The following is a 23,510-nucleotide window of genomic DNA, read 5'->3' on the forward strand; positions in this document are numbered from 1 at the left end:
CCCACGTCATTTGATTGGGCTCAGGGTGCAGTGTCCCATGCGTGTGCACAGCTGTGGCACGTCCGGCCGTTGCTCTGCTGTGGGGCGTGTGGTCTCCACCCCTGGGTGGTACAAAGTGAGGCCCGGCCAGCCTGAGGCCCTGCGATCTCCGCGTGTCTGGTGGGTCCCGGAGTTTGGGGTTGGCCCACAAGTCCCGTTGTCTAGTCAGATGGGCTGCACCTTCTCGGCTTACTTGAATACCTGTTGCAGAGGGGCTGGGCCGAAGTCCCACCCTTGCCTGACCTGGGGGCCACTTGGGTTGGGATTTGCCGTCCCGGACCCCATTTTTGTGTGGTGTGTTTCTTGGCAAGATGGGTGGCTGCTGTGGTCTTGGTGCCGTGGCTCAGCCTGGTGGCTGGGGGCAGTGTGGCCAGCCTGTTGAAGGAGCAGCGGCTCTGCCAGGGGCCTTGTGGCTGGGTGTGGGTGGGCCACAGCTGCCATTGGGGCAGGGCAGCTGGGGGCTGAGCGCACACAGGTACGGGCCCGTCCCTGGTCTCTCTGGAGACCCGTCTCTCCACAGGCGCTGCAGTCAGGCTGGGAGCTGGTGGGACTTGGGATTGGGGGTGGATGGCAGGGGTGGGTGCCACTTGGTTCCCTCCCTGCCTGGGGCCTCCGGAGCTGAGCGCGGGCCCTCCTCCCTGGGCCTCTCCCGCAGGCGGGGCTGGTTTCCCTTCTCCTACACGCGGGTGCTGGACAGCGACGGTGGCGACAGGTTGCACATGAGGTGAGCACCCCCGGGCCCGGTGGGAGCACATGGCCCCCCGCTCTGCACAGGGGCTGCGATGAGGACAGGGCTCTGCCCCAGGCCCCGGGGCCCAGAGAGCTGGGCTGGGCTTCTGGCCCCTTCCATGGCTACTCCCACAGGCCCCAAGGGCTGGGTTTGAGGCCCTCGGGGTGGATGGGCGTGGAGGTGCTGCCGGGTAGGAGGTGCCCTGTCAGGTGGGGTCCGAGGGCCTGTGAGGCACCAGGGCAGGGGCACAGGCAGCAGGGGCCACGTGGTGGCCCGTCTCCTGCAGACCCAGGACAGGTTCTAGAGACGCGTGGCTGGGACCTGGGGGGGTGCGCGGCTGCTGGGAAGGTCAGGGGTCCCCGTGGGCCTCGTGGTCTGGTGCAGCCTCACGCCTGGGCCGGGCGAGCAGCCCACGAGGAGGGAGGGCATCCAAACTGGGCAGTCCCGCAGGGTCAGCGTGGCTGTGGCCACCGAGGGAGTCTGTGCTTACGCCCTGTGGGGCTGGGCGAGGCAGGGGCGTGGGGCTCGCGGGGCTCGCTGGACCCGGCCTCTGACCCCGCGCCTGCAGCCTGCAGCAGGGCAAGAGCAGCAGCACCGGGAACCTCCTGGACAAGGACGACCTGGCCCTGCCGCCCCCCGACTACGGCGCGTCCTCCCGGGCCTTCCCCGCCCAGACGGCCGGCACCTTCAAACAGCGGCCCTACAGCGTGGCCGTGCCTGCCTTCGCCCAGGTGAGTGGGGCGGGGCTGGTGGGCTGGTCTGGGACGTGTGTGTAGCCCCTGCCGCGGCCACCTGTGGGGCGTGGGGCGCATGGTGGGCTCATGCCCTTCCCTGGGGGAAGCGTCTGGCCTTGGGGGAGCCTGGACCCCCCTCGGGAGGAACCCCGGGTCAGGGAGGAGTTGGTTTCCAGGGGCCCCTCCCCGAGAGCCAGGGGCTCCCTCAGCCACGTCAGGTGACGTGAGCACCTGCTGCTCAGGGTGGGCTGTGGCCAGAGCCTTCTAGTCATCGTGACCCGGGAATTGGGCCATCCAGTACCAGGGACCAGAGGTCCAGGAGGGTGACCCTGCCCAGGAGTCCCAGGCAGCCCCAGGAGTGTGGTGGTCTTGGCGTCTAGGCTGGGCTGGAGCTCCTGGGTCCCCCGTGCCTTGCCCAGGGAGGCTCATGGGGCTGGAGGGAGGGAGGCCGGTCTCCAGGGCTGGGCCTCGGCGGGGGACAGCAGGGGAGACGAGAACGGTCTTTTCCGGGTGCCCTTGGCCAGTGAGGGTCTCCCATGTTGACAGTACCCAGGGAGGGTTGTCCTGAGCAGCCTTCGCTGCCCTGCCTCCCCTGCCCATGGCCACCTCGCTGTGCGGAGGGCTTGGCTGGCCGGGGGTCACAGGAGGGCCCTCAGAGGGCACCAGTCTCAGGGGAGTGGGACGTCCCCACCTCCGGGTCTCTGGGTGGCTTCAGTGTCACCACCACCCCTGGACGCCCCAGGGCCAGGTCAGGCTGGCAGAGACGCAGGTGCTCCTGGGCAGGGGAACCCTCCGGGGCCAGGACATTGCCCGCGCAGGTTTCCGGGAAGCTGCAGCTGGGCACTTGGGGACGTGTGGCCCCAGGGCCGCCCCGGCTTGTGTGAGGCGCCTGCAGCGCTCTCGGGGCTGGGGGTGCAGGGCCTACTGTGGGAGACGCGTGCAGAGGGGCCTTAGGGGGTCCGTCCTGTGCATTTGGGAGCACACAGCACAGACAGCCCGACGAGGAGGCATCGTGTTAATTTGGGGGTCACCACTTCACCACTGGGGACCCCCAGGGTTCCAGGGAGGCCCCTGAGCACCACAGCCAGGAGGTGGGGGAGGGGAAACCTTCCCGAGGAGTCCGGTTTGACCCCATTGAGGCCAGAGCAGCTGTTGGACGTGCACCAGGCATGTGGGGACGTGGGGATGTGGGGATGTGGGGACACAGGGACCTGGCTTCAGACCCCGGGTCCCCGGCCTGACCTGTTCCTGCCTTTGCCCCCAGGGTCTGGACGACTATGGCTCCAGGTCCGTGAGCAGGTAAGGCCTTTAGACCCGCCCGTGGGACCTTGGGTGGGTGCGCCAGGGGCTGGGTGGGGCAGGTCCCCCTCTTGGGACCTCCGGGGCTGGCTCTTCCCCCTTTGGGAGCCCAGCGCCAGTGCCAGGGCCCCGCCCTTCCCATGGGGAGCAGGACGTGCCTGGGGCTGCTCCCTCTTCTGGGCCTCGTCTCCCCGCGTTGATGGCTGGCAGCCGGTGGCTGTGGCCCCTCTGTCCCCGCCTGGGCTGAGCCCTTGTCCGGGGCCCTCCCCGTGCCGGCTCCCCTGCGGATGCTGCTGGAAGGGGCCAAGGCATGGCGCGGTGGCCCTGCTGCTCTGGCCGGGCAGCCACTGTGCAGCCGGGCAGCTGTCCTGTGCTTTGTTCCACAGCGGCAGTGGCACGCTGGTGTCCACAGTGTGAGGACGCGACCGGGCGGCCGCTGCTCGGAGAGCCCCGCCCCTGCCCCGTCTCCGCCCCTCAGCTCTTGCTGGTTTGTTCCTGGGTTGTTCCCTTTCCACTCTGCCCCCGCCTTTTGGTTGGTGACCCCAGACTCTGTGATCCCCCAGGGTCCATGGTGCTGCTCCTCCGCTCCCCGTGTTTACAGCCCCGTGTGTCCCCAGCCCCTTGCGCAGAAACTGCCGGGCAGGACCTGCCGGGCAGCGCAGGGGCCGCCTCCACCCGCCGGCAGCGTCCGTGACGCTCCCTCCCCTTTCCGCGGCTCGCCCGAGCCAGGCCTAAAGTTTGAAGAAAAAGAAAAATCTTAAAAAAAAAAAAAAAAAAAAAAAGAAAAGAAAAGAAAAACAGGAAAAAGGACATTTTTCCTGGAAAACAAAAACAGACATGCATGGACTCCGGTGTACGTACTGTTACTTTGCATCTGACCCCCTCGCGCTGGCGTCCGCTGGGACAGGGGCGGTGCTGGGCCGTGGCCCGTGCCGGGGGACCGGCCACCCCAGGCCCCTTCTGAGGCCGCACGGAGAAAGGGGCTCGTGCCGAGCTCGGGGCCTCCTGAGGAAGCTGCCGCTCCTGTGAGGGAGGCTGCCAGGCGGGTGCCGAGGGCTTCTCCCCTCGCGGCGCCGCTGGACGGTGTGCGTGGCCGCTGCGCAGAGGCCGGCGGGTCCCAGCAGGGCCGTTACCTCACGCAGCGCCGGCAGGAGCGGGGCTGGGAGCGGGGCCCCCGGCCGCACACGGACATTCCAAAGACCTCCAGAGACCCCCCCCCCCCCCACGTGTTTTGGAAATTGTTCCTTTAACCAGCCGTGCGAGGGAGTCCCGGCCGCTCGCCGGCGCCTGGCTGCGCGGCACAGGGTGTGCACGGCGGGGCCTGGCGAGGCCGGCCCTGGGGGGGGCTTGGCGTGCCACCCCGCACCGGCCCCCGGGGAGCAGGCGGTTCCTGCCCTGTTCTTCCTAAACACTCTCGTCTCTCTGTGTGTCTTGGTGACTTTAGAAGCAAACACACTGGACTCAGTGGCTACTGGTGTTGTCTCTGCACACACTGAATTCTGGGGAGGTGCGCCAGGGGCGCGGCCCGCTCCGCCCGCCTGCGGGGGAGCCCCTTTGTGACGCTGTGGACGCCCCTTTTTCTGATGTGATTTAGCAAAACCCTCCCGCACACCTGCCCGTGGACTGGGATGCGGCTGTAGTTTGTGAGAAGCAGCTCCAGGCACAGACAGACCCGTTTTGTATCTAAGGAAAACAAAGCCAGGACCGGGACCTCTGACAGGAGAACCTTCTGTGCTGTTCTAACTTTGCTAAGATTTCAAATCCAGGGGATTCCATGCTTAATGGATGAATGTAGACAAAACCGCAAAACTTGTATGAAGATGTAAAGTGCTGAAAATATTTTTCCTGTTTCTTTTCCTTTTTTTTAAGATCTGAATTGTGCCCTGTACTGCAGTTAATTGTTTGAATAAAAGTTTTATTTATTGCACCAAGTTGGGTCTGGAGCCTCCTTGCGGTTCCCGGCACGTGTGGGGCACGGACAGTGCCGTCACCCTGAGCTTGTCCACCCCAGCCGAGAGGGCAGGGCCTCGCGGGCCTGACGCAGCCTCCAGGACACAGGGCGAGGCAGGCCCCGCCGGCACCCCCCGCCCTCTGCCGCCGCCTCCGCCAACCCAGCCTTGTGTTTCCTTGCAGCGCCGAAGTGGAAGTGGCCAGATTCTGAGCCGCCCTGACCAGAGTTAGTGAGTTGCCCTGGCTTCCTCGTGCCGGCCAGTCTGCCTGTCTGGCGACCCTCTGGCCCCAGCCGTGCGGTCTGGCTGGGCAGGGCCCGGCCGCCGGGCAGGGCCAGGGGGTCTGCCTTGCCTGCCGTGCCTGCCTCTGCTCCGGGCTCCGGGCCTTCGCCTCCACTTGCGGGTTTCTTCCTTCCGTCTGAGGCTGCGGGCTCCGCCTTTCTGTGCCCACCGCTCCCGTGTGCAGGGCGTGGATCTGGCCTGGCCTCTGTCTGGTCCTCTCCTGCCCTGCTGGGCGCTCTGACCGCAATCCAAGGGTGGTCTCAGGGAGCCGCTGTGGGCCGGGCCTTTCCCAGCTGACCACACAGCACTGCTTGGGCTCCTTCGGTGCGTGTCACTTTGTCACTTCTCATGTCGACCCTGTGGGGTGCGGCCTGATCCCTGCCTGGTCGGTGAGTATCACAGCCGGGGAGCCTGGGGGGCCAGGGTCAGGGCCTGGGGACAGCCCCCAGAGCACACAGCTCCATGGGGACAGGTGGACGTGGGGCTCTGCTACCCAGTCTGACCCCCACGTGGTCCCAGGCTGCTGTCCAGGCTTCCCCAGGCATGGGGGCCCTCGCCGGCACCCCCAACCGCCTTCTGGGATAGCCCCTTAACCCTCCGTCCTGGGGAGGCCAGACAGACGGGGGCAGCGGCGAGGGGCTCTGTGCCCACCTGTCCCCCGGCAGAAGGGGCTGTCCGCTGCCGCCCACCCTGAACTACTAGGAGGGTGGCCCCGTGAGGCCAGTGCCATCATCCTTACCAATGACAGTGGTCACAGGCAGATCCTGGGCCCTGGCTCTTCTGTTACTGCCTTTCTGTTGTTGAACTGCAGCATATTCTGGAAAGTTCTGTAGAAAAATGGTCCTGAAATTTGGGGCCGGGAGGATAGAAGTACCCTTGGTGGGCCCTGGCCCCGCCTCGCCTCCCCCCTCCATCTCCCCCAGTCCTGAGACGTGCGCTTGGGCAGCCTGCAGAGCCCTTGCTGGCGCCGGGTCCCTCCGGGCTGCCTGGGGGCCGTGCTGTCCCCACCAACCTGGGGCTCAGGGAGGGCTCAGGGCGGCCGGTGCAGCCTTCACCCGGGACCACGTCCCCGTTCGGGGCAGACACCCCAGCACAGCTTCCCGGCTGCACAGTCTGGTGCCTTGATTCACCTGGGGGTGGGTGTGCAAAAGCCACCTGTCATTGGTCAAGGGACACCCCCCCCCACCGCTTTGCCCTGAGCCAAGGGTGCTGGGGGCTCAGGACGCCAGTTGGGGGTGGGCACCCTGGCCGCTGTCCCTGCTGTCACAGAGGCCAACGCCCACCGCGGCTCAGTGCAGAAGGGCTGACGGCCCAGAGACGGGGAACCGTCGCGTGGGAAGACAGACCAGTGGCTGTCTTGGCGCCGCTCCCTGCTCCGGGGCCCCTGGGGAGCCACACGTGTTCTGTGGTGACCGGGTTTGTCCGCCGTGTAGGACAGTGGCACAGATGAGTTCCTGCAGACCGCGATGCCCTCAGCTTTGTGATTCTGGAACAGGAACTGCTGCGCCATGCGTGTGGGCAGGAGTAGCGGGGCCGGGACCGATGACGTGTGGTTTCTGGTCACAGCGTCGCTGAGAGCTGCCCGCGGGCAGGGGAGGGGACCCCCAGGGGGTGTCCCTTCGTCTGTTGGAGCAGCCAGCTCGCACGCTCCCCCAGGAGCCTCTGATGGCAGCTCCTGGCCAGGAAGTGGAGCCCGGTCCTCAGCGCTGACACAGGGCACTGAGGCCCCTCAGGTCCCACTCGGGCCGCACTCTGGGCCGTGTGTCGTTGGCGTCCCCTGTGCCGGTGCGGATGTGCTGGTTTGTCTCAGTGGTTTGCTGTGCTCGTCTGCCAGACGGGGGTGTCGAGAAGGAAGCCAGGCCTGGGCCATGTCCCCTGGCAGAGACCACTGTTGTGGGACCTGCCCCATAGCAGGTGCGGGTGACGTTGCAGTGGCTTCGGGCTTTGAATTGTGTCCCGTTCTGTGGGCTCTGTGGTGGCTGGCGAGCACTTTGACGAGTCCTCTCAGTGTGGGCCAGGGTCTCGGGAGCCTCGGGTGGGGTCTGGTCTGGGCTGCTGAGGGGCCGCCCATTGGTCCCGCCTGCCCACGAGGCGGAGGCTGGACACGGCGTTCGTGGCCCCAGCCCGTGTCCTCGGATCCTCCTGGTGTGGCTGGGGCAGGGGGTTCCGTTTTGGGGGAGAAATGAGAAACGTGGGCCCACGCGGTGGAGCGTTGGCCCGGCAGCTCCCGTCCCGGGCTGGCCGTGTGGTTTTGCCACCGAGTCTTTCTGATGAGAATCAGTGTGAGTAGGGGGAGGGGCGAGGTGTGTCCTTAAGACTGTCCTCGGCTCTGGCCCCCGCTGGAGCCAGCCTCCCCTCTCTGGGACCCCAGGGGCATTTCTGATCTTTCCTCTGCTGTCTCGGACTCCGAACAGAAAAATCCAGCCCCATTTCTAATCTCCCCAGGCCCCAGCGGACACTGGGCTTGGGGACAGACGCAGGCCACAGAGCCCTTCTCCAGAAGCTGGGCCGGCGGCCACGGGCCACGCTCTGGGCCTGCTGGAGGCAGATGCCACCGGCCGTGGCAGAGCCCTGGCCGCCCGGGCCTCGGCGAGGGTGCAGTCGCCATGCAGAGCAAAGCCGGGAGAAGCCGATCGAGCAGGTGGCGCTGGGTAGCCTCTCCTGTGGCCGCGACGCTCTAGCCGAAAGTCAGTTGACGCGCAGCCCTGCCGGGCTGGGCACCTCTGGGGGTGTGGGCGCCCTGCCGACCCGCCGTCTCCACACCACACTGGGGTCTTTTAAAACTCACAGTGCAAAGTGTCACAGCTTTTTAGAAAACACAGAGTTCTCAGGAAAACAGATAGATGTGCCCAGCCTACGGGCCACTTCCTGGGCACACTGGATGGAGCCCCGCCCACCTGCCCGCGGGCCCACTGCCGGCCCACCCAGGCTCCGGGGACCCCGCTGTACCAGAGGTGACTCCGCTCCAGGTAACGGCTCTGGAGCTGAGCGCAGCTTTGCCAGAGCCCGTCCCATCGCTGCTGTGCCTCCGTGTCCACCTGCCATCTGTGCTGTCCCCCCCGGGTGGGTCCTCCAGAGAGAAGCGGCTCCCCAAGGACCAGGCAGGGCCGCCCCTCATCTGCTCATCTCGCCCCATTTCAACTTCTTGTCTCGAGTCCTACGTGTGCGCCAGCTGTGGCCCCGGGGAACTCGGCGGAGGGCTCAGCTCCCCAGGTGACAGGTGGCTGAGCCCTCAGCAGGGGCCCTGGGCGTCCACCCCAGCCCCGGGGGCACCAGTGTGTGTGCGTCTTGTGTCTGTGTCTCCGCGGAGCCGCGTGTCGTCCTGTAGATGCCCATGTGCCCAGGCCGGGCTCACGTGGTCCGCAGAGCTGTGTCCCTGGTGTCGGCGGGTCCTCCTTGGGCCTGGGTGCTGGGGGGGCCCCCCAAACTGACATGGACCCCGTCCAGGACTGTCATAGGTCCTGAGAAGGCGTGGCTCCCACCCCCGCGCGGCAGGTGTCCATGCCCAGCTGGGAGGGTGCAGCTGGCCCCTCTCTGGCCACGCCCTGGGTGGGCTGACAGCACAGTGGGGGCCCCTGGGCACGTGGGGGCCAGGAGGGTGGCACTGAGGGCCAGCAGGCCTCACCGAAAGCGTTCGTCCCCGCGCCCCACAGCCCCACGTCCACGGCCGCCAGGCCTAAGGGTGGGCCCTCAGGGTCCAGCACTGGGGGTCCTGGGGGCACTGGGCAGTCCTGGCGGGCCAGCTCGCCCACGCGCCTGGCCCAAGCTAAAGTCACTCTTCTCTCTCGTCCTCAGGAATCCCTTCACCCACATACAGCTGAAGCCCACGGTGACCAACGACAGGTCTGCTCCCCTCCTCAGCTGACGGCCACGTCTGCTCTGCTGTCCTGTGGCCACCACCCCACCCCCACATGGAACCTATCACCACCTGCCTGTTCCTGCTTAGGGAAGGCCACGCCCCCACCTGCCGGGCGCGCCCACTGCAGTCTGGCCTGGATCCCGGCTGTGCCTGGCGGAGGCCACACGGAGGCCGGAGGCCGCACGGAGTGGGGGCTGGTCCCTGAGAGCCCTGGGACAGAGGGACCCTCCTCGTTGAGGGCAGGCGCCTCTGGGCTGCGGAGCCCTGGGGCACCCCTGGGTCTGGAGGACAGCGAGGACAACCAGCCAACCACAGCTGCAGGAGGAGCCACGCTGCCCTCGCCCCACACGTGTAGTCAATAAACAGGCTGCCACCCACCCCCCACCCCCTGCTCGCTGTGATCTGTCTGCCGGGGCGGGAGGCGGTGCACGGGGTGGGGAGGGCGGAGCTTCCCCACAAGCCCTGCCTACTGCACCTGGGGGTGGGGCCGGGGCTCTGGGGTGCCCCACCCCCACTGCAGTCTGGGGGTCTCCCCAGCTCCCATGCAGTACCTGGCTGCTGGGGCCTCATGGGGCAGGGATGTCAGGTGCAGTGGCCTGGGGGGGTCCTGTTACCAGACTCCACCCCAGGAAGCTGGGTGGACCACCCCTCAGCTGCTTCCTGCAGGGACGGGGGCCTCCACTCAAATGTGGGGTTTTAAAACTTTACCATCAGATCTCTGCTGTTTGACATTTTTGGATGAAATACAGCATGGTGACCCACGTTGGTGACAACAGTCCTTGACCAGAGAGAGAAGTCTCACGCAGGGCTGGTTCTGCACAGACCCTCTAAGGAGGGCAGGGCTCAGACACCCGCAACCCGCCTGCAGCTGGCCACACCCCGGGGGCAAGACACCAAGAGCGGGACACCTGCCCAGGCGGGGGAGGGTGCACAGGCCCCTGGCCCTCCGGACACGCCTGCTCCTGCCCCCCCACCACGGGCACAGTCCCAAAGGGCAGGGAGGAGCCACCCTCCTCCCCATCCCTGGCAGGGCCAGCGTCGGGGACAGGAGGAGAGGGCTGCAGGGAGCAGCAGACCCCTCCCTGGACACAGGGGCCCGGGACATGGTCTTCCTCCACCAGGGTGTGCCAAGAACAGTGAGGACTTTATCTGCAGACCCCAAAAGAAAACACCACACAAAGCCATTTTTTTCTTAGCTTGATTTCTCTTAAAAAACAAACAAAAAAGGAACAAGAAAATCATCGCACCAGCATCCTAAGCCTCAAACTAACAAAAAACAAAAAACACAAATCAAAAACAAGTCCCACCAAAGCAACGATAAACTTTACATCTCTTTGGCAACAATAACTTAAGCTCACGCACTTCCATTCGCTCCAGCAATAGCAATTACAAAAATAGTCCCTGTACTGCCCAACCCCCGGCCGCACCTGCCACCCCGTCCCTGCAGGCAGGAGCCCCGACACTGACGTGGGGCTGCGGCTCCCGCTTCCTTTGGCAGCTGGGGCACTGGGCCAGGCAGCGCCCTGCAGAGGGGAGCCACCCCCACTACCCTGCCGAGGGCACTCTAGAACGGGGCCCATGTGGCAGGGGTGTGGCCTGTCCCTCTTCCCCTATCTCTCTGGCCCACCCACCCCAGCCCAGGCTCCGGCAGTGGGACCCGGGCGGAGCAGCCCCAGCTCCTGGGCAGAGCGGGCTACAGTCTAGCTGAGTCAGCAAAAGGGGAACAGCCACAGACTCTGAGATGAGGGCAGCAGGGACAGAAAGCCACAGTCCTCTCTCCTTGTGCTGAGCCAAACTCAGAACCAGGCGGGGCCGGTAGGAGGCGGCCGGCGGGCAGGAGAGGCTTGCAGCCTGCTGCTGTCTCAGGGACCTCTGCCCCGCCAGGCCAAGGGCACGAGTGTCCTGTGAACACCTAAGGAGCCGGCTGGACAGGGAATGCGGCTCCCGGTGGCCAAGAGCAGGTCCCCTGGCATCAGAGGCCTGGTGTCCAGCAGCTGCAGGGCCCAGAGTGCAGGCCCTCTCCAGTGCGTGCGTGTGTGTGTGTGTGTGTGTGTGTGTGTACAGATGGGCCACCCCTAGGGCTAGCAGCAAACCCCAGTGTCCAGGACAAATTCTGGCCCCAGGGCAGCATGGGGCTTAGGGGGTGTGGCCAATCCACCACCCCAGCCAGAGAGGGGCCTCTTGTCCCAGTGCTTCTCCGGGGCGCTGCAAGGGTCACGGAGGCTCTGGAATCTGCTGCTGACAGCCACCAGGGGTACCTTCACACTCACTCCCGGTCACCATCCTCGCTGTTGCCTGGCAGGGCCTCCGGTGACGCCAGCCTCCGATGGGTGGCAGCTGCCTGGGTCTCAAGCGTCTTTACTGCCACCCCCTGCACTTGCCACAGAGCCTGGCAAACAGGAGGTACCACGTGACACCAGAAGCTCCTCCCCCACGACTCCCACCTGGCCTCCATCGGGGCCTCCGGGCCATGGCGGGGGGGGGGGCCTGCATCCGGCCTGCCTGTGTCTAGGCCCTGCACAGACCCACACCCATTTCTCTCCTCGCTGTGTCATGCACACCCAGGCCCAACGACACTCAGCAAATGCCTCCAAGTTCTCCTCTTACAGGTAGGGAAACTGAGGCCAGGACACGAAAGGGCCAGCCAGGGCCATGCAACTGCCTTAGTGACCTGCCCGTTGGTCAGACACAGCGCGCTGCAGCGGGACTGAGGCTGACGGGCAGCCAGTGGAGGGCGGGTCTGCCTGGGGCGAGGCAGGGGCTTCTGCAGGAGGTGGGCTTGGAGGGAAGCCGAGCAGCAACCCGGCGGCGGGCGTGCTGGGGCGGCGGGAGCAGCCCCTTGAGCGCGCAGGGCCTCGCGCCGCTGCACCGTGACCCTGGGCGGAGCGCGGGCGGGCGGGGACCACCCTCGGGCCCGCCTGCGCAACCTCACCTCCCGCGGAGTCGGCGTCGCAGTCGGACACGTGCGTGATAGAGAAGCGCGACGCGGGCGCGAGCGACACGGTGAAGCGCGAAGTGGGCGCGGCCGGGGCTGGGGCAGTCGAGAAGGCCGCCTTGGCCGGCATCGGCGGGAGGTCGTGGTCCCACTCAAACGCGCCGCCTGCCACCGGGCCGCCGCGTCACTCCCGCCCGCGGACCCGGGACCCCGCCCACTCCCCGTGACGTCACTGACCCCGCGCCGCCCCGTGATGCCACGAGCCCCTCCCGCCCCGCCCCGTGACGTCACAAGCCCCCCCCAACACACAGCTCACCGTCCTCGGGGGCGGATCCTTCGCGGGTCGGGTCGTCCTGCCTCGGCCGGCCCGAGGCGCTGGGGGAGCCGGGGCTGCCTGCCATGGACGTGGGGGGCGACTCCTTGGCGCCAGGGAAGGGCTCCCCGACCTCCCGAGTGGGGCTTTCCTAGAGGGGCAGCACCACGTGGCTCAGGCCGGCTCTTCCCTAGGGGGCGCACCCGCCCTGCGCAGGCCCCGCATTGCGGCCCACCTGGTCGAAGAGGTAGACAGTGACGTCATCGAAGAAGGACACGGCCTTCTTCTTGCGGTCCAGGTCCTCGCAGAAGGCCTCCGACAGCAGGCTGGGCATCTTGAGCAGGCCGCGCAGGTTGCGCGCGCTCTGGCTCTCGGCCACCACCACGGGCACCGCCGGCACCTCCTCCTCGCTCTCCTCACTGGGCTCCTGGATGCTGTAGCAGCGGAGCTCCTCGTCGGACTCGTCGCTGTCCTCACTGTCCTCCTCCTCCTCCTCTGGCCGGCCCTCCAAGGCTCCAGGGAAGCCGGGCAGAGCCAGGCAGAGCGGGGTTCGGGGGGCACCAGGGCCCCCTGTCCGCTCCTGCGGGGCCAACCCTGACAACAGTCCTGGGGCCCCCTGGAGCTCGGAGCTGTCTCCTTCTGAGCTCGGTGGCACTGGGGTCAGCAGGAAAAGTTTGGAGCGGCTGGGGTTGGGCACAGGTGGCACCTTGGCTGGGCTTGGGGACTCAGGAGGCTCTGGCCTGGGCCCGGCACTTGGCTCTGGGGAAGACCCGTCAGGCGGCAGCACCTCCCTGGGGCCAGCGCCCTGGGCCTCTCCGGGCCCCCCAGGCCCAGGCCCAGACTGCTGCCCAGGGCTCTGCGGGCTTTTCAGGCCCGGCTCCAGCCCGGGGGCCTGGACTCCACCGCACTTCTCCTCCGGGCCCGTGGGGGGGTCGGACTCGGCATCCAGGTCCGAGAAGTAGGCCGAGTCTCGGTACGGGTTCTTCTCGCTGAGGCCAGCAAGGGAGGCCGAGAGCCGAGTCTCGGGCCTGGGGCTCTCGCCCTCCAGGGCCAGCTCCCCGAAGGCCTCGGGCTCACACTCGTGTGCCTCCTTGAGCACAAACTCGGGGGACTCGTAGTTCTCCGTGTCGTAGCCGCTGTCCAGGGCTCGGGGCTGCCCGCCAGTGGGGCCAGTAGCAGACGGGCTGGAGACCTCACAGCCACCATCACTGGCTGAGGACGGGATGTCCAGCGAGTCCAGGGAGTCAGGGGTCCCGACCTGCTTCTGCAGAGAGCGCAAGGCGGGCACTGCGTCTGGCTTCGTGGCCTGCAGACCATCGCTGGACACGTCTGTGAAGATGCCCGAAGTGGCCTCAGTTGTGTCCTCGTCCTCACTGCTGGCCACCTCCACTTCGGGGCAGCAGCTGCTACTGTCGTCAGCAGCCCGAGCCGGCTCCGTGGGCGAGTCAGGCAGGACACCGGGGGCGCTGGGGGTGCTGGGGGCGCTGGCCGCCTCTGTGGGAAGCGGGGCTCCCTGCTGGGAGGGAGAGGGGAGGGAGGGAAGGGGCCCAGCAGAGCCCTCAGCCTCCGAGGCAAGCTTGGGCTCTGCCTGGGGGTCACCCCCGCCAACGGCTGCCTCTGTCCAGGGGGGTGTAACCAGGGCAATAGCGGGTGCCAAGCCCTGGGCAGGGCACAGGTGGGGGAGGTCCGGACAGTGGCCTGGCTCCTGACTGGGGGAGGCTGCCTGCAGGCCAAGCAGAGGCTCTCTGGGGCCCTCCTGGGCCAGGGGGTGGCCCTGCTCAGGGGAGGCCCCGGGGGTCTGCTTCGGGCTGGGGCTGTGGTCCGTGTAACTGCCACCGTAGCCAGGGTCCCAGGACTCTGGATCGCGGCTGCCGCTGTTGTTATTGGCCGACACGTTGGAGCTCCAGTGTCTCTGCTGGGCGGCCGTTGGCGCTTCGGCCTCCCCCAGCTCCTCGCCCTTCGATGGCCGGGCTCCTGAGCTCCCCGAGGGGGATGCACCCAGCGGGTCCTTGAAGAGGGGCGGGCAGAAGGTGGTCACGCCCCAGTCTGCGTCCTGGGCTCCGTGCTCCGCGGGCGTCAGGGGCCCTGGCGAGAGCGAGCGGGAGCGGCCGAGCGGGTCCCGGGCGAGGCTCCTGCGCGCATGGTGGCCGCATCCGCCCCAGGGGCCGTCGGCTGGCAGCGTGTGGCCCAGCAGTGGTTCTGTGGCCAGTGAGGCAGTGGCACTGCCGTCTGAGTCGTCATCCTGGTCGGCGGCACGGGGGCCGGGGGCACAGCCGGCGCAGTCGGGGTCGTGGCCGGCAGCGGGCGCGGCCTCCTCCAGGCGGATGAAGTACTCGCTGCCCACGGACGGGCTGTGCGCGCTGAGCACGGGTACCACGCCGGGGGGCGCACCGTCGAGGGCGCAGAGCTCGTGCACACGGGCAGCGCACTCCGGGCTCAGCGCGGCCCCCGGCAGCGGGAAGGCCTCGGCGCCACGGCCGGCATCCCACTTGTACTCGAAGTTGAGGCCGCGGCTCGTCTCAGTCACCGTCAGCACGTCGTCGCCGTCCGCGTGGAAGCCGTCGCCCGCGAACTGCTCCAGCAGCGGGAAGGATGAGGCCGCCGCGAGCTCGGCCTCGGGGCCCGCCACCCCCGAACCCAGGCCCGCGCCACCCCCACCCGGCCGCAGCGAGCGCCAGCGCCGCTCGAACTCCTCCTCTGCCTCGGTGGCACCCTTGGCACACAGGTAAGACAGCAGCAGGTGCACCTCCTCGGCCGTGGGCCGCTGCTCCGGCTGCAGCCAGCAGAACTGCATCACCTCGTACCTGCAGGGAACCCGTGGGTGGCCCAGGCCAGGAACCCCCCGGGAGGAGGAGTGGGGTCCCCTACACTCAAAGTGCCTTGAGGGCAGATGGGGGAACCTCTCACTTCATTCAGTGACACCCCAAATCTTCCAGGGCAGGCCCCGCGTGTGGGGGCAGGCAGTGGGCCGGGCACTTCCCCCAGGTCATCCCTCCCTGCTTAGGGGGACATAGAGGCTGCGTGTGAGGTCGGAGAATGAGGAGGCTGGGTGGGGGGATCCCCAGGCGGTCAGGTTGAGCCGCCTCTGCCTGACTGGGGCACCCCCACCTCGGCCTTCCCGCCAGGGCAGGGCAGGGCAGGGCAGGGCGTCCTCACCAGCGGTCCGACAGGGTCAGCTGCAGCTGGGGCTTGGGCAGCTTGAGCTGCTGCTCGCGGATGGCGTAGGCCAGCACCTGCCGGTCCGAGTGCTGGGGGTAGGGCTGCACGCCCAGCTCGAAGAGCTCCCAGATGGTCACACCCAGGGACCTGCAGGGTGACAACCGTGAGACATGGCAGGCATGGTGGGCCGTGGCACAGGCCACACAGGATCCCGTGGACGCCTGCAGGGCAGCTCCTGTCATCACACCAGCACCTCCAAGCCCAGGGCTCAGTGCCACACCGGCCACCCCTGCACAAGGACAGCGCAACCCTTCTGTAAAGGGAGGGAACACACCACCCCGGCCAGGCCCAAGGCCAGCGTCCGGCGAGCTCAGCAAATCAAAGCCTGCCCGGCTCGCCTGGGGCCCAGTCCACGCTTGTCCGTTCATGTGCTCACTTGACACACGGCAGACCAGACACCGTGCCGAGTGGGGCATCTGCCCTGGAGCCGGCAGGTGGGCAGAGCCCACGGCAGGAGGCTGGGGGGATGCAGGGGACACTCCAGCCTAGCATGGGTAGGGCTGGGGCCCCCAGAACATGCAGGGCTGGGGGAGGCCGCATGGGGGCTCTGGGGGCTCCTTCCAGTGGCTGCACTCAGCTCCCTCGGCCCCAGGCTGTCCTCAGCTGGGGAGTGAGGGACAGAGCCGATCTGGCAACAGAGGGAGCAGTCATGGTGGGCTTGGCCAAACTCTGTGACTGGGGACCCCAGCCAGCATGCAGTGGGGTGGCAAGGGCTGGGGTAGGAAGCAGTATCCGTGACCGGGCGGGGTACAGGGTCAGCCAGCGTATTGAGGCCCTGCGAGCTCAGGAAGGGGCTGGTCCGCTCTGAGGGCTCACAGGAGCAGCGGGGCAGGGAGGCCGGCCAAGGCCAGGAGTGGGCACCCCCACAGCCCGTGGGGCCTGTGCTCTGTACTCCTAGGGTGGAGCCTGTGGAGTCCCCTGTGGAGCCTACAGGCCCGGCTCAGGCTGGGAGCTCAGAATCGGGGGGCTTCCAGCCTGCAGTCATGGGGATCCCCTGCACCCTGCACATCATGACCTCCACCCCCAAGGCAGCCGACACCCACCAGCCCCTCTCTGTGGGGCCGGGGCAGGCTTAGGCCCTGCCCCAGGAGGGTGACCCTGTGTTGCTCACAGGGGGCTTCTGGCTCTAGACGAGGTCTCTGAGCCCCCGTTATTGGTGGGTGTCAGCCCAGCAGGCCCTGGGCGGCCCGGGCACCCTGACTCTGTTCTCCTGCCCACCCACCCAGCCCCACAGAGCAGCAGCCCCCCACGACCTCCTGAGTGGCCGTGGTCTGGCACCGCCCGGGGAGCCGCCCTCACCACACGTTGCTGGCCTTGGTCTGGTCCACCACGAGCAGGTTGCTGTGCACCTCGTCCACCAGCTCGGGCGCGATCCAGCGCAGCGGCACCCACAGCTGGTCAGTGGTCACAAAGTAGTCCTCCTGTAGGCAGCCACGGTGAGGACAGGGTCACCCCTGCCGGGCGGCCGGCCCAACCCTGCACCCCGCCCCACCCGCCCCACTCACTCTGTATTTGCAGTGGGACAAGCCGTAGTCACCGAGTTTCACCGTCAGGTCAGCCGTAAGCAGGCAGTTGCGCAGGGCCAGGTCGCTGCGGGGCAGGGGCACGGTCAGCTGGGTGGGCCGGCTGGGCCATCCAGCACAGAGGGTCCTTTGCCAGCACGGGCTTGTGGCCCAGGGTGTCCTGGGCTCAGCCGGTGGGCAGGTCGGAAGGGGAGTCTGAGGGGTGCCCTGCCCTCCCATCCCCCTGCCGCCCAGGGCCCCACCCCTGCGCCCAGCACTGCTGTTTGCGAGGTTTGCCTCTGACCACACAGCGCAGGGGAGCAAAGCAGGGCAGGCGGGGCCAGAGCCTGCCTGGGGCCCAGGGAGGGCACTGCCCGGCCAGCCCTGGAACCCCCCGCACCCTCTGCCCTGCCTTTCAGGGCAGCCAGAGCCCCGGCCCTACACATCTGCAGTTTTCCTCCCAACCCCCACTACACCATCACCCTCAGCTCCATGGGTAAACTGAGGCCCGCAGTGTCCTGGGGGTCCTGCCAGCTGCCAGAGTCCACATACCAGGGCCTGGCCCAGCCCTGCCCACACAGGGTCACAGCTGAGGCTTGCCCCAGGCCACCCTCCTGGCCCTAGGGCAGGGTGGGGACCTCCAACTCAGTGGCCCTGGCTGCTGGCTTTATCCCCTGCCTGGCTGGTGGTCCTGCAGGTGCTCGGGGCGCAGGGCAGGGGGGCAGGTACGGGTCAGCCCACACCCACCACACTGCTGCTGCGCTGTGGCCTCAGGGGAGGAAGGGCCAGCGCCCGCCCGCCTCTCCCCCCCACCCCCCGCCTGTGTCTGAGTGTCTGGGGACAGCTGCAGGGCTGTGTTCTGGGGCGGGGCACGGCAGGCAGGTCAGGAGGCTGGCAGCTGCCCTCTTCAACAAAATCACTGATGCTGGAGTCGCCTGAGTCACCACTCAGCACCAGGATATTGTTGGGGAGGACGGCCGTGCGGCGTCTGGGGCTGATGGGGCCACGTGTCCAGCACCACTTCTTCCAGCACGTCCCCCGGGCTCCCCGGGGCTGGGTACCCCGGCTGCCGAGGCGGGACAGGAGAGCCCTCCCTCCCACTGCGGGGCCAGCTAAGTGCTGCCATCGCTGCCTGAGGGACACGGAGGGCGTGGGGCCGGTGTGGGCACTCTGGGTGGTGGCTGCTGCCTCGGGGACAGAGGACAGGCCAGCTGGACAGCATGGGGTTCTTCATTTAATCCTGCAAAGTGGATGTCAAACCCCTATCTTGCCGATTTTTAAAGAATTTGGTAGAATTCCTTTGCGTGGTGGCTGTTGGATGCTGCGTAAACATGGCCTGGTCCATCCTCACGGCACCCCGTGAAGGAAGAGTCACCCCAATGTCCCTTCCTCAGGGGAGGGGCTGAGGCACAGGGTGAACCCACCCAGGATCACGGCAGAGCGGGGACCCGGCCCCGGCACACCTGACCCTCACCTGTGCACATAGTTGTGGCGGTGCAGGTGCAGGACGCCGCAGGCCACCTCACAGGCCATGCGCTGCAGGGTCAGGGGGTCAGGTGCCATGGACTCTGTCACCCGGCAGCTCCGCAGGTAACCCTTGAGGTCTCCCTGCAGACAGGGAGCGCAGCAGGTCACCAGCCAGCTGGGGGGGTGGGCACCAGCTCCCTGGGGGACCCCACGCACCCCCTCCCCATCACCTCCCCCCACGCGAGGGGCGGGTGGGGCCGAGCTCGGCGCCGGCAGCTGCCCAGAGGAGCCGGTGCCTTCTGCCCGCGTGACCAGCTCCTAGGAGGGGCCGTGTGCCCAGTGAGGGCGAGGCCCCATGTGGAGCTGCGGGGGTCTGCCTGGACGCCGTGTGCTAGACCTTGGGGACACAGGCAGGTGGGCAAACAGCTGTCAGCCCCCAGCTCCTCCCTACTGATCCGGGTCACCCTGCCCCTGCGGGCTGCCTCTGGAGGGTTGGGGCAGGGCCCCCAGGATCCCGTTTAGGGGGGGCGTGAGGCCCACAGGGGTGGCACCACATGCTGGCAGGGCAAGTGAGGCCCAGCTCAGCAGAGGCCACCGTGGGCAGTGGGGGCGGGCCGCGGGCGGCTCACCAGTGGGCAGAACTCCATCACCAGCAGGTAGGGCGTCACCTCGGCACACTGGGCCAGGCACTGGAGCAGGTTGCTGTGCTGCAGGGCCCTGCAAGAGCCCACAGGAGGTGCGGTGGCTGGGGGCTCTGTCACAGGCCGGCCCCACGCGGCCCACCCTCCCTCTCGGCCGCACCCCGCCACACCCCTGCCGCGCCCACCTGTGCGGCTGCGCCTCCTCCAGGAACTGCACCTGCTCCTGCACGCTGGCGCTGGCCTTCAGCTCCTTGACCACCACCTGCGCACTGCTGACGCCCGAGTTAACCTCCCCCAGGAACACCTACGGGACAGGCGTCACCACAGCTGCCCCTCTCAAGCAGGGGCTTCCAGACTTCTCTTCTACTTCCTCCCACCCCCCGGACAAGCCACTTCTTTTTCTGTGCCTCAGTTTACTCATTTGCAGCATGGGTCTGCCGCTCCCAGCGCCCCCTTCCTGCTGAGCCTTTCATGTTTCCCCACGGCCCCAGCTGTGCTCACGCCCTCGGGGCTTCTGCAAGCGAGGAGGCGGGACCCAGTCACCCCATCCAGGCTGGGGGTCCGGGGAGAAGCCACGACCACCCCTCCCCAGGCACCGCTCAGCACCTCTGGTACTGAGACCAAGAGGGGCTGCGGCAGACCCTGAGGACCCCTGGGAGGGGCCCCCGGCGGAGCGGCACCCAGGAAAGCAGGTCTGCGCCCCGCCCACCTGCCCAGCAGACACACTCACCTTCCCGAACCAGCCATGGCCAATCTCCTTCAGGTACAGCAGGCTGTGCCGGCCCAGGTCTGTGGACTTGAGGAGCTGCACTGTAGCAGGGTGGAGACTCAGGGACCCCAGCACAGCTGCTCCACCCCACCACCCGGCCCCTCGAGGGCTGCCAGTCCTGAGGAGTCACCCTGAGTACCCCAGTGCCACCTGGGGGGGCAGGCCAGACCACCAAGGCAGAGGCCACCCAGGGCGCTGCCATCAGGAGCCAGGGCCTCTCGGGAGCAGAGGCAGCTGCTGCCCAGAAAAGCTGCAGATCTGTAGGCCCCACCCAGGCATCTTTCTGGGGAGATCTGTCTGTGTAAGGGGTGCCCGAAGTCCCAGGGCCAGCCAGGCCGGAGACAGCAGGGCCTGGAGCTGGACCTGCCACCCAGGCCACACTGGGCAGGCCATATGGCTGGGATGGGAGGCTGCAGCTCAGGGAGGGCACTGGGCCGCCCGCCCCTGCCCTGCCACAGGCTGGCATCCCCGCACCGGGTGCACCAAAGGCTCCTTTGTTGGGGGCCGCTTGGCACAGCCCTGCACGGAGCACACTGGGCCCATTCTCCCGCGGGCAGCTGGCTGAGGTCAGCGGGAGGCAGGGTCAGGAGGGCTGGGAGGAAGGGGCCAGGGCTGGCCGAACCCACGCATGCCCTGCCCAAGCCCTGAGGGATTCCCCGAATTCTGCTCCCACGCCGACTGCCCCAGGGCCGGGGGGCGGGGGGCCGGGGGACAGGCTGCGCCTGGCTGCCAGGATCATCCAGGGCAGGGGCTCCTGCCAGGGCCCAGAGACCCAGAGAATATTGACTGATGCTGAGTGGGATTTGGGGGATCCTGCTAGGCTGTGTCCTGAGCCCCAGTCTGCTGGGCACCGCGCTCCAGCCCTGGGGTGCCCAGGCTCCTGACCATGGCTGCGGGGACAGTGGTGGGGCAGGAGTGGGCACCTGGCACAAGTGGACACCTCCCGGCTCTGCCTGGCTGTGCTCGCCCTCTGCAGTTGCCAGAGGGCTGGGACCCCTGCCCAGGCTCGGAACCCTTGACCTCTAGGGGCCGCCCTCCCAGCCTCACCCCAAATCTCTCCACCCTGAAAGCAGGTGTCCCCCAGAAAACTGGCCAGAGATGCAAAAATGGAAAAAAGAGGCAACCACTGTCCTCTTCTGGATCCCTACCCCCCCATTCCCAGGGACCATCCTCCAGGAAGGCCGGGGGCCATGCGAGGGCTCGTGAGGCGTGTGGGCAGCTGCAGCCCGAGGGCCGACAGACCAGGGCTTGAGCACCAGGCCCTGACCCTGCAACACGGGTGACCTTGCCTCCAGGAGACCTGGGGGGCGGAGGGGGACGGGCAGGACACGCTGGGCCTGGGGAGGTGGCAGCTAGTGGTCCTTCCCAGGTCTACTCTAGAAGCCCAGACGTTGGCAAAGGCTGGGCTCTCGGGGCAGGTGGGGTGGGCTACTCGTCACCATGGCAACGGCCCTGGTGCCAGCAGGGTCCCCACAGGGCCTGCTGCCGTCTGGGCTGACACCCCACTCAGTGTTCCCGGAGGAGCTGAGGGCGGACAGTGAGGAGGGGCAGTCCTTGGCTGGAAGCTTCCACGGAGCCAGCCTGGGGCCAGGGACCCCCGCCCACTGCCCAGGCTATAGGACTGGACAGAGCAGGGTCCCCGAGCTCAGCCATTTCCCCCTGCGTCTGCCGAGGGGCAGCGACCCCAGGATGGGCAAATGCAAGACGTGGCAGAGGCAGCCCATGGCCCGTGGAGGCCACAGCAGGGCCCCTGCCAGCGCCTGCGCCTATACCCACCGGGCCGAACGCCACCCCCCCCCCAGGCTTGAGTGAAAGGCCAGTTCACAGCTGCCCACGGGGGCCCACAGCCCGCCCCCCGCCTCCAGCCGGGCACAATGGAGCCCATGTCTCCACAGGCTGGTAGCACCAAGGGGGCAGGAATCTGAGGTCAAGCATCTGGGGACTGCAGAAGAGCCTCAGCCCCAGCACGTGGGTGGCTAAGCCCAGGACCAGCGAGCGGCCAACCCTCCCACCCCCCGGCCAGCGCCACCACTGCCCCTCTGCTGGGCAGCCCCTCGGTGCGGGGCGGAGGGCGGCCCAGCCTGCCCACCGCCAGCCTCAGGCCTGGAAGGGGCCACATACCCTCGGCCCCACAGCCCAGCCAGGTGTGGCCCAGGTGCCTCAGCCCCTTGAGCCCACCTGTGGAGCTTGCCCTGGGCCTGGCCTGCCCCGCTGACCTCCCGGCAACACCCCCACCCAGCACCTGCGCCTGAGGGAGGGCTGGGGTGAGGCCCCTGGCGCCCTGCCTGGCACACTCACCTGAGCGCCCCGGCTGCTTGGCCATGGGCAGGGAGACCTCAGTGAGCGGCAGGACGTACACGTCGGGCCCGTTCTGCGCCGCTGCAGCCGGGGAGCCCTGTGCCGAGAAGTCGGCCGCATACTCTTCCCCCTCGGCGTTCTCAAACTCCTGCGGGCCGGGCCAGCGGGAATGTGAGCAGCTCCTGCAGGCCGAGGGCCTTTCTGCCCAGCCCAGCTCCACCGGGGGTGCTTGCCCCAGGGCTGGAGCCCCCACCCACGGGCTTGCAGCCAGTGCCCCTGCGAGCCGTCCCCAGCCAGCCCCTCCCACAGACCCCTGCTCCAGCCCCTACCCGGGACCCAACTGTCCAGGAGAAGCCAAAAGCAGAGCCAAGAACCAAGAGCAAGCCACAGGCAGCAGCCCCTCAGCCCAGCCCCAGTCCCCACCCCACCATGGGCAGCCCAGGCCCAGCCCCACATTGGGGGACAGGGGACCAAGGAACGGGAGATGAGGGGACAGACACCGGCCCATCCAGAACCGGCCCGAGCACCCCTCAGCCCCCAAACACTCCCCAGCAGCCCCTCATGCTAGGCCCCGCCCGTAGGCCCACCATGCCATGGGACAGCTTTGGGGACAGCACCCCCACCCCAAAGTCCTCTGGGAGAAGCTCCTCCGTCTGCCAGGACAAGAGGTGTTCCTGGGCAGCCAGGAGCAGCAGCCTCCCAGCCATCCTCACCCCCAGGCTGGCACCCCACCTACCACAGCCATCGGCCCACAGGCGGCCCTGGGACCTTCATCCCGGTGGCCTCGCCACTTCCCGGGAGCTCCCAGGGCTCCTTAAGAGCCTGGCCCTGGGCAGGGCCGTTCCTGGCCAGGCTGCTATTTTGAAATGCAGCTGCCGCACCTGTCTAGGGGAGTCCCCACCCCCAGGTGCGGAGCACATTCCTGAGCCCAGAGCCAAAGTCCTGGGCTCATTTAAAACAACTGCTCCCTGAGCACTCGGTGCAGCCCTCTCTCTCCATCTCTCCCCACAACCCCCGGGGAAACTGAGGCTCAGAGGGGTGAGGGCCACCCACTCCGGGGCTCATGCTCCCGTGGACAGACAGCTGGCCGGGGAGGGGGCGGCTTGTGTGACCCGGGGACCCTCCTTCCTCTGAGCCTTGGTTTTCTCACTGCGAAGCGAGGCCGGAGGCTGCCAGGATTCCAGTCCCAGTGTGCGCGCTGCGAGGATGGGGGAAGGGGGCTGGTCTCCCCCTCCCCAGGGCCTGGAGACCACCCCCAAGCCCCCCTGGGTCCTCTAATGCCACACCCTGGCTCTGCTGGGGGCCCAGATGCCCACCCCTCACCCAAGGCCAGCCCTGGCTGCAACCCATTACCTGCCACCTGGGGGCCCGGGGCCCGTGGGCACAGCGGGCGATCAGGTAGCACAGCGTGAGCATCGGGGCCTGCCCGGCACCAGCCCCCAGAGCCCAGGAGGGAGCCACTGCGGAGGCAGGC

General features: G+C 67.8%; 2 protein-coding genes across 12 annotated transcripts in view; one reads left to right on the forward strand and one right to left on the reverse strand.

The window, feature by feature from the left end:
* Nucleotides 1–9,258, forward strand: part of BAIAP2 (BAR/IMD domain containing adaptor protein 2) — a 67,502-nt gene extending 58,244 nt beyond the window's left edge. For 2 of the 9 annotated variants that reach the window (XM_069482966.1, XM_069482973.1), the window contains exons 11-14: nucleotides 695–763; nucleotides 1,338–1,500; nucleotides 2,768–2,802; nucleotides 8,829–9,258. In XM_069482966.1, coding sequence (XP_069339067.1) covers nucleotides 695–763; nucleotides 1,338–1,500; nucleotides 2,768–2,802; nucleotides 8,829–8,898 — 337 coding nt within the window. In that variant the 3' untranslated portion in view covers nucleotides 8,899–9,258. Of the gene's footprint in view, nucleotides 1–694; nucleotides 764–1,337; nucleotides 1,501–2,767; nucleotides 2,807–3,188; nucleotides 3,461–4,246; nucleotides 4,730–4,935; nucleotides 4,984–8,828 lie in introns of those variants that run through there. The other 7 variants (XR_011234912.1, XM_069482972.1, XM_069482971.1 and 4 more) reach the window with 7 other exon arrangements.
* Nucleotides 9,259–10,119: 861 nt separating this feature from the next.
* Nucleotides 10,120–23,510, reverse strand: part of AATK (apoptosis associated tyrosine kinase) — a 35,282-nt gene continuing 21,891 nt past the window's right edge. For all 3 annotated transcript variants that reach the window (XM_069482977.1, XM_069482976.1, XM_069482978.1), the window contains 12 exons: nucleotides 22,037–22,184; nucleotides 19,700–19,779; nucleotides 19,155–19,273; nucleotides 18,958–19,045; nucleotides 18,336–18,469; nucleotides 16,865–16,949; nucleotides 16,659–16,780; nucleotides 15,297–15,446; nucleotides 12,376–14,944; nucleotides 12,144–12,291; nucleotides 11,825–11,992; nucleotides 10,120–11,281 (listed from right to left, as the gene is read on the reverse strand). In XM_069482977.1, the coding sequence (XP_069339078.1) occupies nucleotides 11,241–11,281; nucleotides 11,825–11,992; nucleotides 12,144–12,291; nucleotides 12,376–14,944; nucleotides 15,297–15,446; nucleotides 16,659–16,780; nucleotides 16,865–16,949; nucleotides 18,336–18,469; nucleotides 18,958–19,045; nucleotides 19,155–19,273; nucleotides 19,700–19,779; nucleotides 22,037–22,184 (3,852 nt within the window). In that variant the 3' untranslated portion in view covers nucleotides 10,120–11,240. The remainder of the gene's footprint in view (nucleotides 11,282–11,824; nucleotides 11,993–12,143; nucleotides 12,292–12,375; nucleotides 14,945–15,296; nucleotides 15,447–16,658; nucleotides 16,781–16,864; nucleotides 16,950–18,335; nucleotides 18,470–18,957; nucleotides 19,046–19,154; nucleotides 19,274–19,699; nucleotides 19,780–22,036; nucleotides 22,185–23,510) is intronic.

Source organism: Eulemur rufifrons, chromosome 9, assembly GCF_041146395.1.
Source record: "Eulemur rufifrons isolate Redbay chromosome 9, OSU_ERuf_1, whole genome shotgun sequence".
In the NCBI taxonomy this organism is placed as follows: domain Eukaryota; kingdom Metazoa; phylum Chordata; class Mammalia; order Primates; family Lemuridae; genus Eulemur; species Eulemur rufifrons.